Source organism: Alosa alosa, chromosome 15, assembly GCF_017589495.1.
Source record: "Alosa alosa isolate M-15738 ecotype Scorff River chromosome 15, AALO_Geno_1.1, whole genome shotgun sequence".
Lineage (NCBI taxonomy): Eukaryota > Metazoa > Chordata > Actinopteri > Clupeiformes > Clupeidae > Alosa > Alosa alosa.
In genome coordinates, this window is record NC_063203.1 from 11636057 (window position 1) to 11654766 (window position 18710).

Consider the following 18710-nt stretch of genomic DNA (forward strand, 5'->3'; position numbering starts at 1 on the left):
AAGCCACCTCTAGGCCAAACAACACAACGACACTGCTGTCTTCACACTTCAGCTGCTCTACATGGATTTGAATACATACAAGTCCATTTACAGGTATATACTTGCTGCATATGTCCTTGCAAAATAATACTGTAGGGTTGCAGGTTTCAGAGCCCCATGCTATGAAACAGTGCAGGGTTCAGAGCCCCATGCTATGAAACAGTGCAGGATTCAGAGCCTCATGCTATGAAAACCTGTAAAAGAATTGGGGGAGTAGTCAACCTGCATGATTTAAAATCCTTTAATTCCCTCTAGGGCACAGAGAATATTGTTATATTTGTGAAACTAAATTCCTCAAGCCAAGAAGAATGACATCTACATTATAGCATATGGTTTATGGTCCAACTCCAACTTCTCTGTCTTCCCTCGTTCCTCCGAGTAACTGTCAGGTCTGGCCCTGTTTATATATTTATGTCAGAGTGCGATATCGCCCCAGCAGTTGCCCAGAGCAGAGGCTTCTGTTGCCTGCGGCCCCCCTACAGAGCCTCGCGGCTTCAAGGTGTCGCCCTAGCGTGGCTGGTGTCGGCGTCACACTGAGACAGATAATGAGTATGGAGGAGTGCCTCGGCTTCCTGAATCAGTCTCCAGCCAACCTCCTATCCCTGGCTTTCCGTCTGATGAGAACTCGGAGAACTTGAAACAGCCAAGAACACGACGCAAAACAGCCCCCTGCCAAGGCTCCGGCCCCCCGCTACAACCTGGGCACCATTAGCCTTGAGTATGTCCCCGCTTGCTATTTTTAATATGGCTGCTTGAAAAGCCTGTAAATGCCACATAATAATACTGCCCCGAAAAGACCATTTTGCAGGCAATTAAAATCCCTTACCTTTCCTCATAAAAGAGCAGAACAAGTGGTCGCGATTAGCTGCAAGAAGGGAACACTGATTTATATGGAGTTCACTGGCTACTATTACATTCATTAAAACTCACTCGCCTTTCTCTCTAACTTCTCCCCGTCCCTCTTTCTTTCTCTCTCTCTTTCGTTCTTTCTTTCTTCCTTCCTTCCTTCCGGTCCAGTTTTCTAACTTCAGATGGAATATACATAGGGTGGCCTGGCAGTGCCCAGTGCAGGTTTGTTGCAGTACTTTTCTGGGCAGAGAAGAAGGCAGAAGGGGCCCCATTTGAAATGGAAATTGGGGGAGGAAGGTTGTCTGAATGGGTCCAAAGCGGTCCTCTGTTGCTCTGGGCTCCTCTGAGGGGAGGGAAGGGTGGAGAGAGAGAGGGAGAGAAAAGGAGAGCTGGAGGGGTGGAGCAGAGAGAAAGGGAGGAAGAAAGGGACTCCATATCTGGCAAAGCAAACCCCAAAACTCAGAGACGAATCCCTGGGAGACGGGCACTGAAACCACCCCGACGGAAGGTCGCTGGGGGAGCCATCCTATGGGTGTGTGTGACTGTGTGTGTGTGTGTGTGTGTGTGTGTGTGTGTGTGTGTGTGTGTGTGTGTGTGTGTGTGTGTGTGTGTGTGTGTGTGAGACGACTAAACCTGCTCTATTCCGTTCACGTAGCGTTCTTGGGGAAGGTACATAATGAGGGTTAGGCAAAGACTCTGCTCTCTATTTGCAGTGCAGTTTCTCCCACAGAAGAATATTATCTGCTGTGAAATGGAAAGCATGGCCGTCTATTTGAATCCCCAACCTCTCTGAACTGAGCACATAGCAGACCTTGTGATGGGCGAGAAGACCGATGGCAGAGCTCACTTCTTGACAGTGTTTGTCTGGCGTGGGGTCTCTCTCCACTCTCTCGTACTTAATTTGCACAAGTCCCACAACACACTAAAATCTTCTGATACGCTTAAATAGTTAATAGGCTTTGAACACATCATGTTTCACAAATGGCACAGCTGGGTTTAGTGAGAGAGATTAAAAAAACATGACAGCCTCCCATCAGAGAATGTTTTAGTGCAACAACGAGCCTTTATTTGATCTTTCGGAGGAAAAAAAGGCAGGCAAAAAAATTTGGTAATGTTTTCTCAAATAAATATAAGGGCCTTCAATGTGTCAAGTAAAAGCCATCAGAAAATTGGAACAGTAGATCATCTTACACACATTATGCTCCTCCTAAAATCTCTGATGCTTCAGAAAATCTGGGTTATCTCCGAGCATCAAAAAATGGCTCTTTTCTGATATACAGTAGGCGCACTCCTCTATTCTCCTTGAATGCGTGAGACCCCTATGTAACTTGTCAGCAGAAACAGAAGTGAGGCTTCAAACGTTTATTGTTTCATCGTTTAATATTATTCAGCCTGGCGTCTCTCTCTCTGTGCGCTCCCTCACCCCTCTCTCCTCACAGGCTCCTGCGTCTCCCCACTGTATCCTCTCTTTCAAAAGAACGACGATCCAGAAACGGATAAAACACATCTGATACTATTTGCGTTTATATCTCCGATACAGGGAGAGATGGGTCAAGCTCGACACAAAAGCTGTACTGGTCGAGCAAGCAAACGCTTGCTCATCAACCCAAACAACCAGCGGCGGTCTTATCTTAACAAAAGAGGGTTTTTAAAAGGATCAGTCTGTAGTCCATTCTCTCTCTCTCCTCTCTCTCTCTCTTACACACTCCGCATAGTGTTTTGTCTGGGCACACATCGCAGGCGCGCGGCTCGCCTGGCACTGACGGTGGGCACGGGCGTTGTCTTTACATATGAAAAGCAAACAGACGTGTCGGCCACCGCGGCTGCCTCGGTGGGTGGCTCTCTCGGGCTGTAACTCGACGCGGCAGGGAAGACACGACAGCCGCCTCGTCAATAATTCAGGTGGCTGAAAGGCAACTCGCAGGGCTTGACAGATGCGAGGAATCAGACTCTGTACTACTGATGCCTGGGTGCTTGCTGGTGTGTGTGTGTGTGTGTGTGTGTGTGTGTGTGTGTGTGTGTGTGTGTGTGTGTGTGTGTGTGTGTGCCTACAAAGAAGGTTCAGGAGGGGTGTATGGCGGAGATGAAATCAATGGCAAAGGAAAAGTGGAGTGAATTTCCCTAATGGCCGGACTATTAGACGGGTTCAGGGTGAAGCCTGACCCAGATTCCCTGAGCTCTCAGAAAGAGACATAACAAAAGAGACAGAAGGAAAGAGATAAAAGAGAGAGAGAGAGAGAGAGAGAGAGAGAGAGAGAGAGAGTGAGTGCTAGAGAGAGGAAGAGATAAAGTAAGAGATGAGGAGAAAGAGGTTGAGCGAGTGAGTGAGAGACTGGGTAAAAGGGAGCGAGGGCAAGAAATGAGAGGCCTACGTTTTCTTGGTGATTTGGAAGTCTCGGATAGTGAGGGAGGCAATTTCGGACAAGAGCCTGGAGCTCCCATCTAAAACGCAGGGCACCAATGGATGACTAAAACGGTCAGACCAAGATGTCTGGATGAGAGAGGGAGTCCTGTCTTACCTTGGTGCTATCCCACTCCTGAGTCTTCATCTGGGTGTGGATCAGCTCGTAGGAGGGCTCCATGGCGTCCGAGACGGGCTTCTTGTAGCCCGGGATGACATTGTACAGCTGGAAGCCAAATGTCACTAGCCAGCTATTGACATCTGTAGGGTAGCAGAAGATACAAATAAACAAACAAACAAACAAACAATAGCTTAACATTCAGTCTTTTCACCACTCAATGTACTGCTAAGTCTGTGATTCATTAGGAAACACAACACAGGTTCAGCAGAGCTTTTCCCCCATTTCTTCCTCACTGGTTCAGATGAAATTAACTGCTTGAACAGCCAGCCAGCAGTGGGATCGCTTGATTAGTTTCAGACACTAGGCTAAAATGTGATGGATGTTCCAGGGAGGATAGCGAACTGTGCAATTCTCTCCTTCCTGCTCCCCATACTCTGTTCATCTCGCTGGCGAGCAGCTTGGCTCCACATCGGTGACAGTGACTTCCTGCCGCAGGTCTCCGACAGGTCACAAAATTGAATTCCCATGCCGGCGCACATTTAACACGTTGATATTTTACTTCCCTTTCCCCTGAACATCACATGAGCAAATGTGGAGCCAAAGTGAACCTTGACTGGAAAACCAATTAACTGCACAGTGACTCTCTTCAAAACACCTAATATATTTGTCATGGATAGAGAAGCCTTCATATACTGACAGCATGACTATGTTGCTGGGGAAAAACAGAAGGAAAAAAAAATACATCCCTTTTTTTGTGAGCAATGGCACCTGACAAAGCTGCTTTGCATAAGAATATGTTTAAGGACAATACGAGCAGCTCTCTTAATTCTGGCGACGGAATAGAAATGTCAAGGCGATCAATCACTGCCAGCAGGTGAGAGTGGCGCTCAACGTGGCTGTCGGAGCTTAGCGGCGGCCTGCTTAGCATTCCGTGGCCAGCCTCAGGGGTTGTGACGTGACCCGACTGCCCGGTTCACTGGTGCAGCGCACGCTTTGGTTAGAGAATGAAGTTGAGCAGTGGTGCAACATGTCAAATAGATGATAACAGGGATAGAGAGAGGAAGACAAGAGAAAAGGGGAAGAGAGAGAGAGAGAGAGAGAGAGAGAGACAGAGAGAGAGAGACAGAGACAAAGAGATAAAGAGAAAATATAAAAGGAAGAGAATTTCACCTGGAACAAATGAGTGCCACCCGTTTTCTATTCCTTTCCTGGAAGTTTTCACTGCCCTCCTTAATCATGATTAAACTAATTCAGCATATGAAGGCAATGGACCTCATTCAGAATGAAGGCCTTTGCTTGTTTTTTGGATACGAAAACACATAAAACGCCATTAATCACATTAGAACCAGATGCCACTCTTATGAAAAACGTTCTTTCATCTCCGAGAGGCAAGCGGTCAAGATTAGGGTGGAACCTCAAACAAAAACACACAGGCCTCAGCTTTAAAACAGCCCTTTGGAGTGGCTCCTACACTCTCTCCTCTCCTCTCTGCTGCTGTTTCTGCTTTGGAGCTGAGCGAGTGCGCTGATACAACAGCCCCTGGCAGTGAGCTGTATGGTACCCATTGTGCGGCTCCCTTCTCCACCGGGGAGCTTTCACTCCTATTTACCACCCCCCACCACCAACCCCCACATTCAGGCAGCGAAAGAGTGATGTGATATTTCAAGGGAAAGACCTGAATGCTGAACAGAGGGAGAACTCCACTGTGTACCACTGATCGAGAGAAAGCAAGGGAGAGAGAGAGAGAGAGAGAAAGAAAGAGGGGAGGCAAGGGAAAAAGAGGGGGAAGAAGTAAATATGTAGGAAAGAAAGTAGCATTCCAAACAGGGCCCAAAGGAGAGGCTGAAAAATGACCCCCCTGCTGTGGTAAGGGCCCTCTTCAAGAAAAAACCCAGCCAGCACAGAGTGTAATGCACAAACACTATTTCCCTTGCAAACTGCCGTTGTAACTGGTGCATTGTTTGTTGTTTTTGTGTGGGGGTTTGAAATGCTGGTTGGCGACACATCAGATTAGAGGAACAAAGTCAAAGCTTTGTGTGAGGCGAAGCTATCAAAAAAGCGTTTGAACACTTTTGCTCGAGGTCTGCACTGTGATTCGACGATCCCCATCAGGTTCGGCTAACAAAGCGCTACTGCTGCGCACGGCATTCCATATAGCCACTCACCTGTCATGTAGCACTTGGTCTCTTGGCTGTTGGTCAGGGGGTTGTTGTTCTTGAACATGTAGAGGTTAAAGGGCGCGATGTTGTTGCCGTTTAGCCGCTGCCACACGTCGTGGTCGGGCGTGGTCCATCGGCCGGCGAGCGTGTCGTAATCGCGCTTGCCCATGTGGACGAGTTTGGTGAGGGGCTCGTAGATGCCGCCCTGGTAGCCGATGATGAGCTGGAAGCTGGGGTTGGTGTCCAGGTAGACCTCGCCGAAGGCCGTGTGGAAGACCTGCTTGATCATGGCGCCCGAGCCGCTGAACACGGCTAGCGGCGTGCCGATGTTGTCGCATGCCACGTAGAACTCGTCTCCGCTGCTCAGCTCCATGGCGAACAGGTGCCCCTGGAGGTCGTAGTAGAGCGAGGTGATCTCGGAGCTGGAGTGGTTGTACAGGTGCGTGGCGCGGGCCGGGCTCGACAGGTCCGCGTAGAAGAACTGCAGGTGGTGCCCGGGCGTGCTGCGGCTAGACACACGGCGGCCCAGACCGTCGTAGCGGTACTGGACGCTCCAGCCGGCCACCCGGTTGTAGGCCCGCGTCAGGTGCCCGGCCGAGTCGTACTCGAAGTAGTCGTTGCCGCGCTGGCGCAGGAAGCCGTCCTCGTCTAGCCGGTACTGGGCGTCGCCGAGGCGCGTGATCCTGTCGCGCAGGTCGTAACGCAGCGGGTGAGGCGAGCGCTGCTCCCGGGGCTCAGCAGGTGCAGGTTGCCATTGAGGTCGTAACTGTAGCGCCAGAGCGGCTTGTCGTTAAGGGAGACCGTCTGCAGCTGGCCGTCCGCGTCGTACTCGTAGGCGTAGCGGGTGGTGTTGGCGTACGGTCCGACTTTCAGCTCCTTGGCCACCACGCGGCCCATGTTGTCATACTGCACCATCATCCAGTACATGAGCGATCGGAAGATTTCGTACTGGACCTCCTTGACGCGGCCGTAGGCATCAAAGTGCTTGGTGTGAGTCATCACTGCGGTGGTGATGATCTGGTTAATTTCATAGTAGATGACGCCAAACTTGCCAAACTGCTCCATCTTGCCCGACACGTCGTCGTAGCGGTACAGGTCGATGGGGAGCGGTGTCTCGTTGATAACCGCCTGCATGCTGGTCACTCGGAAGCTGTTGTCATAGTTGTAGTCGAACCGGGCGTTGACCAGGCCCTCCTCGCTGAAGCGGAAGATCTGTCGGTCGATGAGCGGGCCGAGCTGCCGGTAGCGGATCGTGCAGGTGAAGCTGCCCTCGCTCTGCAGGCTGACCGTCTTCAGCAGCCCAGCCGCCTCGTCGTAGGAGAAGGCGATGCGCGTGGTGTCGTGAAGCACCTCCAGCAGCTTCGAGAGCTTGCCGTACTTGTAGATGACCCGCCGGCCAGTGCCCAGGTGCTGGGTCTGCAGCAGCAGGCCCTCCTCACTGTAGTCCTGGAGCACTGATGCGTTGCCCTCCGGCGGGCGGTACGTATTGCGGTAGTAGCCCACCGAGCGCGTGGTCTCCAGCGTCTGCCTCGCCACGTTGGGCATGGTCACCGACGACAGCCGGTCGTTCTTGTCAAACTCGAATATGTACTGCCTCTGACTGAAGAGCAGCAGGACCATGGACTGCAGAGAAGAGGAGGGGGGATGGGGTGGGAAAGAGGACAACAGCATTAACACTCCACACACCATCACAAACTTCACCACTCCCAACAGCCACAGCTTTTAGCCAGCATTCTAATAGCTTCACCAGTCCCCACTGACAAAGATGTTAAACCGTTAAAATGATAAACTCGTGGGCTGCAAGGAGAGTGTGAAGGTCACAACTAATGTGTGTGTCCTCTTGCCCTCCGCTAAATGATGAGCCAAAAGACTGACTCAATACGGAGAACAGCAGAGGGACACAATAGAAAAAGGTTGGAATGAGCTCGGCAACACTGACAGGTACGTTTAGTTACACACACACACAAACACACACACACACACACAGTGTACAAGTAGATGAACATCACACCAAAAACTGAGGTGTTTATATTTCAAAAGGTAGGTGAGTATATTTCAAAAGATAGGTGATTTTTTTTTTTGTTAAATCTGCAAACGATATGGGGTTTCAGCTTTTTCTTCCAAATCATTGGTACAAGACGCACTCAGTTACACAAATGACATCTTTAAAATCCACCCAGGAGTTGTCTTTGTCAGAGCCTGAAATCTTTCAATGAGGTGAGCGGCTGCTATCTTCACATTAAATGTGCGAGCAACAGAAAGCATCTTCTCCCAATATCTCAGCACTAATTAACGCTTGGAGAGTGACATTTTTCCCATTTCTCCTTGCTGCACCACATTATTTTAAGACTTAAGTGCGCTGTCAAGCTGTCTGTAGCAACAATGTGTAGCGCAGAGGAAAGCTCATCTAACCAAACCTCCGTGTCTTTGTAGTTAGTACCTCTCAAAAGGCTTCATAACATTCAAAAGAGCAAAAGAGTTCAAACACCCTCCCTCCAATACAAACTCAGACAAGAACGGCAGATGTTAACGACGACTAATTAATTGTATTGAGTGCCGTTTTCCTTAGGAGGGGAGCAAAAATATGCATCTCTTCCACCTAGATGTACCGTGGGTTCCGTCTCTGATATACAAATCCTCCACATGCTCCTCGTGGTGTTCAATTTGAGAGGACACTACCCTTGTGACATTCACACACTACACAAATAAGTACATGGTGCACACAGCACACTGCATGGAAGTGTCCTGGAGGTACATGGAATGGGACGCAGGTTATAATTCTATTCCTACTCTCACCTACCTACTCATACCTACTGTGCCATTTTTTACACTAGCATATACGGCACTTTGTGGCTGCTGTGTTCTTGTCTGAATCTGGCTTGGACGAATTCTGACCCACTTAAACAAACTGTTGGCTGACCAATGTTGATCAATTCTGACCAGGGTTGTGCAAAATTCCAGAATTGAATTGAAACTGGCTCTTAAATTCCAATCCAATTCTTCCCTTGCATTTCCCTTGCATTTCAAATATTTCCCTTGCATTTCAATTGAGGTAGCAAACAGGAAGTAGAATTGCAATTCGAATTTTGCACAACCCTGATTCTGACCCAACTGATTCACATTGCTGCCCTTTTGGGAGTCAGACAGGTAGGTTAGGACAAGCACAATCTACAGGCTTTGGCACCTTCTCTAGATACGTGTAGGTCCACGACTTCCCGTCGGCAAAGGTTTGCGAGCTGATGCGGCCATTCTGGTCATACTCCATGCGCACGGACATGGTGCCCCTCTGGATGCCCGCCACGTGACCGCCGGGTGAGTAGGTGACGTTGACGCCGTTGAGGCGGATGCTGGGGGCCCAAAGGGTGGGCCGGCCGGCGTGGTCATAGTGGATGCGCAGCGTGAACTTCCTGTGGTCGTCGTACACCTTCTCGGTCCTAGTGATGCGGTCGAAGTCCATGGACAGCAGATTGCGGTTGTGTACCTGTCAGAAAAAGGGAGGGAACGAGAGAGAGAGAGAGATAGAGAGTGAGACAATTCAAAATAAATACTGACTGTTATTCTCAAAGTTGGAAAAATAAAGGTGTGTGTGGAAGGATGCCTCAAACATCAGGGGGGAAAAAAACCTCTGAGACCACCCAGGCGACCAAAACACTGCATAAAAAACATGATTATTTCTTTTAATTACAAGAACTACATCTGGGGAGTCCAGGAGTCAGTGAAGTGATGCACACATAATTACATATTTTATTAAAAGTGAGTGCCAACTTCCCTTTGTTTGTGTTTGGGACTAACTTTAAAGTAAGTCTCTGACCACTCAAGCGTGAAGCAAACTGATGCATTGATCAGGAGAAAAACTCCCAAAGACGTGGGCGATTTTCACTTTACTCGGTCGCTACTTTTGACTAAGAGAATGTGAGTACATGTGTGTGTGTGTGTATGTATGTGTCTATCCGTACGACATAGGGTGTGTGTTTGTGTGCACGTCGACAGAACTAATCAATGGCTGCCGGGTACTGGCAGATAAAGGCTAAAGCTCACAACTTCGTCCGAAACGAGACCCGAGTGCCGGCCTGGGTTCCCATGGCGATGCGGGGAGGACACGCACCCCTGACCCCCGGCGCACGCTGTGATCAGAGCATGGCCCTATCGACGCGCTGCTCGCACTAATCCCATGGGCCACGTCCGGGTCAATGCAGGCGGGAGGAGGCCTTGGGCAGTGGGGGTGGGAGGTGGATGGAGGATCTGGCTGGGCCTTTGTCTGTAGCAGCTCAAGTGAAGGGAGCGCTCAGTCTACCATCTAACAGGGAGATGAAGGGGAAGTGTGTGTGTGTGTGTGTGTGTGTGGGGGGGGGGGGGGGGGGGGGGGTTGCGGGGCAGCGTGCGGTCAGAAGGCCTCGGCCACTGCTGTATGAGCTGGTCCAGAACATTGAGCTGATTCACTTGGCTGTTGCTCTGGTACCTATTAGTTATGGCTGCGGGGGATATCCTAGCTATAACATGTGAATACACACACACACACACACACACACACACACACACACACACACGCACACACACACACACACGCATACACACAAAACATATCTTCTCCTGAAAGGACTGTACTAAAACTTAATCCTTGACATGTTAACAGTGACTAAGAAGCACTGTGAGTGAGTTCCTTTGTTTGTAATGGCATTGTTGCAGTTTTGTGTGCGAGACCAGCAGAGCTAGTGGGGCGCGTCACCTGCTCCAGAACAGCCTCCATGGTCTCATCTTACACACCAGTTAGACTGGGATTACAGTGCCTACCCGCTGCCTTAAACCACCATCTGGAGTGTTTGGGCCAGAGAGAAGAACATGTGCTCCAATGAATCGTCTGCCGCCTGCCTCTCTCTTGCCTCTGTTCTGCAATCTTTCACTCCCTCTCTCTCTCTTTCTCTCTCAGTCCTTACCTTTAGCTCTTGTCACTCCACCTCTCTCCATCCCCTCTCTCTCCATCTCTCTCTCTCTCCTTCTCCCTGCCATCATCGCCATGTCACTGTGATTAATCTGTGCTCCTCTCGCTAGGTATGCTGGCACCCAGCGCGGCTCCCAGTTTGGCACCGAGCTTGGCGCGGCTTAACAGAGTTTTAAAACGGCTTTGCGAGCTGTTGTTGGCCTCCATCCAGTGGTATGGCGGACTGAGGGACTGAAGAAAAAGGGAGTGAGGGGTCCCCCCTCCTCTCTTTCTTACTTCCCCTTCACTCACTCATTCTTTTCTGCATGCTGGGGTCTCTCGTCTGTGAAGGGACAATTACACTGGGACCAATTAATGTCACTAATACCTAATTGAGAGGATTACTTTACACTAAAAGCAACCAGTCTTATGAATAGGAGCATCCTCCTGGGGGGGGGTTACTGTGGGTAGTGGGTAATTTGACTGGGAATGGATAAAAAGGGGTGGGGGGGGAAGGTACCAATCCCCCACAATCCCTTGCTTCCTCACATGATGGTTTTACAGGGTTACTAGAGCAGTGCCATTCCTTCAGCAAAGATTAAGGTTATGGCTGAGATCAATGAAGTGCTGAGGCAAGTATTAGACAAAAAAAAAACTGCAGTGTAAACAGATTATGACACCAGTCAATCCTTCCTTTCATCAACTAAGAAAGAAAGAAAGAAAGAAAGAAAAAAAAGTTGGGTGTGACTGACATTTCTTTAATGTGCCAATAACACACCTGAGGGAGTTTTTTTTCCTTCCCCCACTCAAAGCCTTCAGAGTGATGGAATAGACTCTACAATCAAGGCCCTTGTCACATCAGGAAAAGAGAAGGTGGAGGTTTGTGGGGGAAGAAAAGGAGAAAACGTAGACAGGTTAGGGGCGGTGGGGAGTGAGGAGGGGAGATCCTGGAATTCCAAAGCGTGAGGGGGGAGGGTCCCGGATCCTTGTACCGGGTCGTGGTTCAGCAGTGGCCCAACGGACTGGAAAAAACCCTTTTGGCAGAGATGGCAGTCTCCAGAGAGAAAGGAAACCCACTCAAGGGGAATGGTTTAAATTGGACACTCCCTTCAACAGGGCAGGCTTTAGGAAAGCAGATAGGCTTTATGAAGGGGGGTTTGGAACGGGGGGCAGAGACGCAGGAGCAGGAAAAGAAAGAGACAGGGGGAGAGAGGGAGAGAGAGACAGTGTACAGGAAGGGTTTCATAGCAGAGAGAGGCAAAAATCTCTAAATGGCCCCTTGGAATTTTATCCTCTGACTGACTCTGACTCTGAGGAGAGACCGAAGTAGACTTGAATGTTTGCACTCTAATTGGATTCCCTAACTAAACGCTGCTGCTGTACGAACAACCTTCAACCATCTTCAGAGACTGGTGACAACTGTCTTTTAATAAACCGCTCGTGTCGACCGCAGTCTGCTCAGATCATCATTCGCAGTGATTAAAACGACAGTTGTTGAAGGGGGCGTCTCATTTGTTTTCATCAACGCAATCAATTATTCATGCACTCATAGCATATTCAGAGCCCCTGACAAATTTAATAAGTTTGATTCCCTTTTTGTAGCCTCATTAAAATCAAATTAGTCTTTTTCCCCCCATTATTTCCAAGTCCAATATTTGCTCTCCTTGTTGTTTCCAATATTTAAAAAAAAAAAAAAAAAAAAAAAAAAAAAAGAGTTATGGCTGCTTCAGAGATAAGAATTTTAATCTTATTTGTTCAGGGTCCGATTTGTCCCTCTTTAAAGCAAACAAACAGTCTTACACACATACACACACACCCTGTTTGTTTGGAGGCAGTACATAAGGCAATTCTAATAACGCAGTGTAAACAAAAAGAGAGAGTCAATAGAGAAGCGGTATATCTGCAGTCCAGAGTTTGTGCAGCAGTGGGCCGCTTTTGATGGGAAACACATCGCTGCAGTGTCCTCCAGTGACACACACATACACACACACACACACACACACACACACACACACACACACACACACTCAAACACACAGCTCTTGCTTAAATCTCAGCACGGCCATACAACACAGACATTCACTTCATAGACATGCAGACAGACAAACGCACACAAACACACATTTATGCAGCAATGTGAAAGAAAGTCATCTCCCTGACAAGCGCCCTGGTTTCCTTGGAGTGGAGAGGAGTGTCTGCGGCCTGGCAGTATAAATCATCAGCTCTGTGGTGGCCATGCTGACTCGAACGCGTCACCGTCACAGGGGGTTTCAGGGGCTGGACTTCCACTGACCCATTTAACATCAGGCACACACCGCACAGGCTCACCCATAACTCTCTCCCTCTCTCTCACACACACACACACACACACACACACACACACACACACACATAGAGGACCTAGAGTATATGCATGTATGTATACAGTTCAATGAACACATGAACGCATACATAGTATGTACAGTATAATGTAATCTTGTTTGCTATACCTCTGCACATCAATTCTACCAGACACTGTCTGCCATACAAAGACACATACACAGACTGCCACATACATATACAAATACAAATCTCATCCATTGACGTAACATCACTTGACATGTGACTCAAGGTCGCCTGATGTCCGTGGCTCTGACGCTGCCCCCTCTCCCCTCCAGGCCTCCAATAGGCCGCTCCCGTCACCCTGTCCCCCCCGGGGGGCCCTGATGTCTGTTACATACATTAGCGCCTCTCTCTCGCCGCTACACACCCCACAGCCCCGGTGAAACGGTCCGCGTCGGCGACAGACACAATGGCACCACCCGGTTATCTGCAGCACTTTAACGCTAGCGAGGCGCTAGCACTTTGAGGTCTTTGCTACATGAGCTTTTGTCCCCAGCCCTCCATCCCCCACCCTCCTCCATCGGAAGTCCCAAACCTCTCGTTGCCAAGGATCAGGTTTGCTTACAAAACACAGCCTGAGAAAGAGCAGGGAAAAGGGCAAACATACGGGGGGGGGTGCTAAGTGGGGTGGGGAGGTGCTTTAGCTTCACCCCCTTATTGGCTGCGATTGCGTTACGGTCCAAGTCACAAATGGGTCGTTCAGCTGGCTTCCTGCGTCAGGTCTGTGGACCGCTGTGGTGCCCCCCTCGTACATAACAGAGAGCTGGCGTCGTTACCGCAGAGGGAGCCCCCATGCCAACGCCGCTTGCCAACTGGGTCACATAGATTGATTGGTTCTGTAACTCCCTCCTCAGAGAAGTTGGACTGCCTGACTCAAATTTATGACAATGGACCGCTTTTTTTAAAAGACACTTTTATCTTGGCTCCTCTCAAGTCCTGAATGGAGATGTTGAGGTGCATGACGTCAGTCACTGAATACTAATACCTTCATATTGTTTACCCTTCAGGAGCTATGATGATGTGCGTCAACAGAAAGTAACGTTTTCCAAAACTATTTATTTAGCCTAGCAGGATGGCAGGGGCTAGCTGACCGCTGTGTTAAGTGAACCACTGACATGACACACAGCCTCCAAGCCAATGTCACAGTGTGTTTATTAACATATCTGTTGGAGGGATTTCTGAATTTTTTACAGCGATCTGTTCGTCTAAAATCTCCAGTCAAACACAGCGACTGTGACAGAGAGACAGGGTTCAGGTTGGTGGAGATGAGGAAGGTGAAACGCATCCATTAGCAGAACAGTGAGACACCTGTCAAACGAGCCGCTCACATTCATCTGAATGCATTTCTTCACCCCCCCACCTCCTTTTTCCTCATCACATTTTCTTCCTTCCCGGTCGCTGTGGTACCTGACCACCTGACCTGTCGGGGTCAACGAGGCACAGCCGCGCAGTGATGGATTTCACCTGTGACACGTATGACCTTGACTGGGTGGACTTGGCTAGCTTCGCTACCACCAACCCACCCCCCCCTCCCCCGACCCCCCCATCACCACCCAGAACATGCCCCATCACAACAGCCATCTCTTCTGCCCTGACAGGTGCAGCCTGTCCAATCTGCTCTCCGCAACGCTACACCGCACCACCACGCAGTGGTGAGAAAGAGAGAGCGAGAGAGAGAGAGAGAGAGAGAGAGAGAGAGAGAGAGAGAGAGAGAGAGAGAGAGAGAAGAAAGGGAAGCGTGGCAATGGGGATGGAGAAGCGATTACGCAGTGAGCCGTGGACGCTCCCTCCCAGCTCACAGATGTAGTGATGATGGCGGCTCGTTTTCAAAAGAGCGGCTGGGGACTGGAGTCCCAGAGAGCCCGGCGGGAAGAGATGGAGAGAGAGAGAGAGAGAGAGAGAGAGACGGAGAGAGAAAGAGACAGAAAAAAAAGAGAGAGAGAGATCGAGAGACAAAGAAAGAGAGAGAGACGACGGCTGGACATGCATGAGAAGAGAGGACACCTTGATGATGAAACGACTAAATAAGCCTAAATATTGCCTCATTAGTCAAATGTGTGTGTGTGTGTGTGTGTTTGGATTCAAAGAGTTTGCATGTTTGTCTATGTGTGTCAACGCTGGCTAAACTAAAGTGTGTGTGTTTATTTGTGAAGTTGATGTTTATGTGCCATAATTATGAGCTTTTATTATCCCTGTGTATTGTGCATTCTTTTTGGCCATATATTGCAGTATCTCTCCTTTTTAATGAAATTTGTTTGTTTGTATCCACTACATTTTCTTAAGCTGTTTTGCACATACGGATCAACAGCTCAGGAAGGGTCTCGAGGTACTGTACATGATTTTGCAGTGCACAAAAGTAGAACCATTTGTCTCCACATTGATCTCTAAACGTTTGATTCTTTTTAATGTTGTCATCAGTTAACTTCATTCAACTGCGCTTGTATGTAGGCGCTGCCGTTCAGTTGTGGACATTCGTAAATTGCGTTGATGGGCGGATAAAGGCAGAGAAAGGCGCAGTTTACACTAAGGATTGAACAAATGATAAATACGACGGAAACTTGGGTCTGACAGCATTTGCAATCTGCGGTGTGTCCATGACGCTGATAACGCTACGTTCGCAAATGTACTTACATCTGGCCCTCAGTGTCACGGTCAGTCTGCTGTTCTTTAAATCACTGTATGTGTGTGTGTGAATGTGAGTATGTGTGTGTGTGTGTGTGACTGTGTCCATGACAGTGTTGCTGGTCGTACCCTGAGTCGGCGTCCGTAGACGGTGACCTGGCCGCGGGCCTGCTCCTTACGCTGTCTCCACTCCACCAGGTTGAGGCCGTTGTCGATGGGCAGTGTGACATTGCGCTTGCTGACCGTGGGGTTGACCGTGCCGGCCAGCAGGTGGGGCTCCGTGTGCAGCGACACCTCCATCCCGTTGGCCAGCACCAGCCGCAGTGAGCCGTCCAGGCCAATGTAGTAGCTGTTACGCACTTGCTCTGTGAGAACAGGAGGGATAGATAGAGAGAGAGAGAGAGAGAGAGAGAGAGAGAGAGAGAAACACAATACATAAAGGCACAATACAATGCTTTCTTTACTTTCTAATTGGTTTCTTTACTTTCTAATTGCATATGTTTGTCATGTTTGATGGTAACTGCAGAGCAGTAGGAGAGAGAGAGAGAGAGAGAGAGAGAGATTGATGAAGTGTAAATGTTTGTAATGTTTGTATATATCTGTTTGTTTACTTTTTTGTAATTATTATTATTCCTTTGAACGCTTTGGCAATGCATCATATGATTTGTCGTGCCAATAAAGCATATTTGAATTGAATTGAATTGAGAGAGAGTGAGAGAGACCGAGAGAGAGATGCATGACAAGTGAAAGGTCTGCCTTTGTAGGCTCAGTTCTGGTCTCCCTACAGCGATGGTAAAGGTTACCATGAAAGTGTACGTCAGAGTGCTGAGCATAAGCTTGTCATCGATATGACACCTTGGCCTTTATGGAGGCTCGCTCCAGCGTATGTATGCTGATGACATATCATGCATGTGTGAGTATGGAATTAGATCCTCGCCCTGATATCTGGCTGCTCACATTTAACAAGCCAGCTTAGTCACAGGATGACGAGGAGCAACCATGAAGGCAGTCACGTCTGATTAATGACCTTTTCTCAAAGCTCCGCTGATGACACAGTTGTGCTGGTCACATGAATTGGTGGGCACTTCAAAAACAGAGGAGAGAAACTAAAAAAAAGTCTCTCAAAATGGCCGCCGATGGAGAGAGAGCCATGAGAAGCAGGCTCCACAACCCCCCCCCCTCGCCTCCTAAGGCTGTTGTTGCGAGGACCAGAGGCAGTGTTCCAAACTCAATTCGCCGCTGAGAGGCGAGACAGCGGGCCGTCAGGGAGACGGAGAAGTTTGCAGAACCTCTCTAGCCCGGCAGCCTTGAGGGATGGGACACAAGCTGGGAGCCTGGGAGGAGGGAAGAGCGCAACGGAAACAGACTGACAGAGACGTGAAGAGAGGGAGAGAGAGAGAGAGAGTTGAGAGCAAGACTATGAGACAGAGATAGAGTGAATGAGTTGGAAAAGGAGCAATACAGTGAGAGAGAGAGAGAGAGACAGAGAGAGAAAGAGAGAAAGAGTGGTATAGAGGGAGAAGCCCATCAGCCTGGTACTGATTGGTCGGTGGCTGCCGCTGGGCTGGAAATAAATCTGGGCCCCGGCGCCGGCCCGCCTGCCTGTCACTCTCCCCCAGGTGGCGGAGGAGAGGAGAGTGGCGGGGCCCGGCGCAGCCAAGCGCTGAGTAATACCCGCCATCACCGCCACATTGGAACCCGTCAGCTGTCTGTCATTGCCGCGGCAACAGGGACATCAGCAACAGAGCGCGCGCGCCTGCCGGCCTCATTAGGTGCCGACGGAGAGAGCATGCAAGTGAGCGGCTCGCCAGGTGAAATGCTAACTGTGATGTTAAAAAGAAAGCGAAAGCTAACACAAAGGCACCTTAGCCTGCGGGGATGGGGCCCCGAGAGTGTCTGTCGATCAGCGAGCTGTGCGAGCTTAACACGCAGCAGGCAGTGTTTGCAAAAGGGGCCACACCGTTTGACAAACACGCGCTCGTTAGCGATTCATCAGCTCCTCACAAGTATGAGGAGGTTTCGCGCTTACCGAGACCGACGCAGACGTCGGCAGTGCTGAAGGTCATGGGTTCGACTCCCCAGGAGCATAATTAGCGGAGAATCCTCCGGCTTTAAAACCGAAAGGAGCCAGCCCCTTTGAATAAACGCACCCGCTGAGTGGCGATGAGTGGCGACGTTATGTAAAAATTCTCCACACAAGGAGCGCTCGGAGAGAGGAGAGCATGAAAGCCTTCAACAGAGCGCAGCAGTGGCACTCTGCACACACGAACAGACACGGAGGAATAAAGTGGCAGAGAAAAGAGGAGAGGAGAACAGAGGAGAGGAGTAAAGGGGGATGACCTTGCTCTCCGACTCCAAGCCCTGGCCTGCCTCGCTGGTTCCTGACACTTCGGAGGTGGTGTGCGGGGACCTCAGGGAGGGGGGGCCTCGTAGAGCAGAGAAGAGGAGAGGAGAGGGTGCCCTTCAGGCTGCCCGAGTGAAAAGAGAGACCAGAAGAGGAGCGTGAGTCTGACAGAGGCCCCCTCCTGCTCTAATGCATGCATGAGATTCAGAGGCGGCCACGGCTGGACCAGAAACCTCAGGCAATGGAAAAGGGAAAAAAAAATGTACGGTGGCTCACAGGAGACAAAAAAGAGAACGGAAAAACTCATACCTGGGCTATGCAGAGGATTCCCATGATATTCTAAAAAAGATCACTTTAAACCTCCTTCAGGCTTACAGAGATTCTCTGAGGGGGAGATTTGGCAAGGTAGCCGGCTTGTGAGGTAAAGCCTTGAGGCATGGACACACAGTGGACAAAGACACACAAGCACACACTTGCACAGCTGCACAAGCGCACACACGCACACAGCAGGACAAGACAAGTTGCCCATATCGCAAGGTCAGTGTGGACAGACAGGGGGAGGGGAAGAGTATTGCGAGGAAAAGGTGTGCGCACACACACACACAACAAAGCTACGAGACTGAGAGGGAAGAGAGAAAGTTTAAGAGAGAGAGAAGGAGTGAAAAAAAAACACTGCTCTAATGGAACTGTGGTGTATTAATTAAGTATGGGGCTGTCTGGCTCCGAGCCCCTCTCTTAGTGAAGCAGATGTCCAGAGCAAGGTCAGCCCACTGAGATGACCACTCCATTCAACCTCAGCGTAGTGCCACCAGGACCTGTCTCCTCCACTTGCACACACACACACACACACACACACACACGCACAACACACACAA

General features: G+C 49.7%; 1 protein-coding gene across 1 annotated transcript in view; it reads right to left on the reverse strand.

Annotated features, from left to right (window-relative positions):
* The window catches only part of tenm4 (teneurin transmembrane protein 4), a 175653-nt gene that overhangs the window by 6682 nt on the left and 150261 nt on the right, over positions 1 to 18710 (reverse strand). The window contains 5 exon segments of the mRNA XM_048264462.1: positions 3408 to 3550; positions 5576 to 6280; positions 6283 to 7192; positions 8754 to 9050; positions 15621 to 15856. Of these exon segments, the coding sequence (XP_048120419.1) occupies positions 3408 to 3550; positions 5576 to 6280; positions 6283 to 7192; positions 8754 to 9050; positions 15621 to 15856 (2291 nt within the window).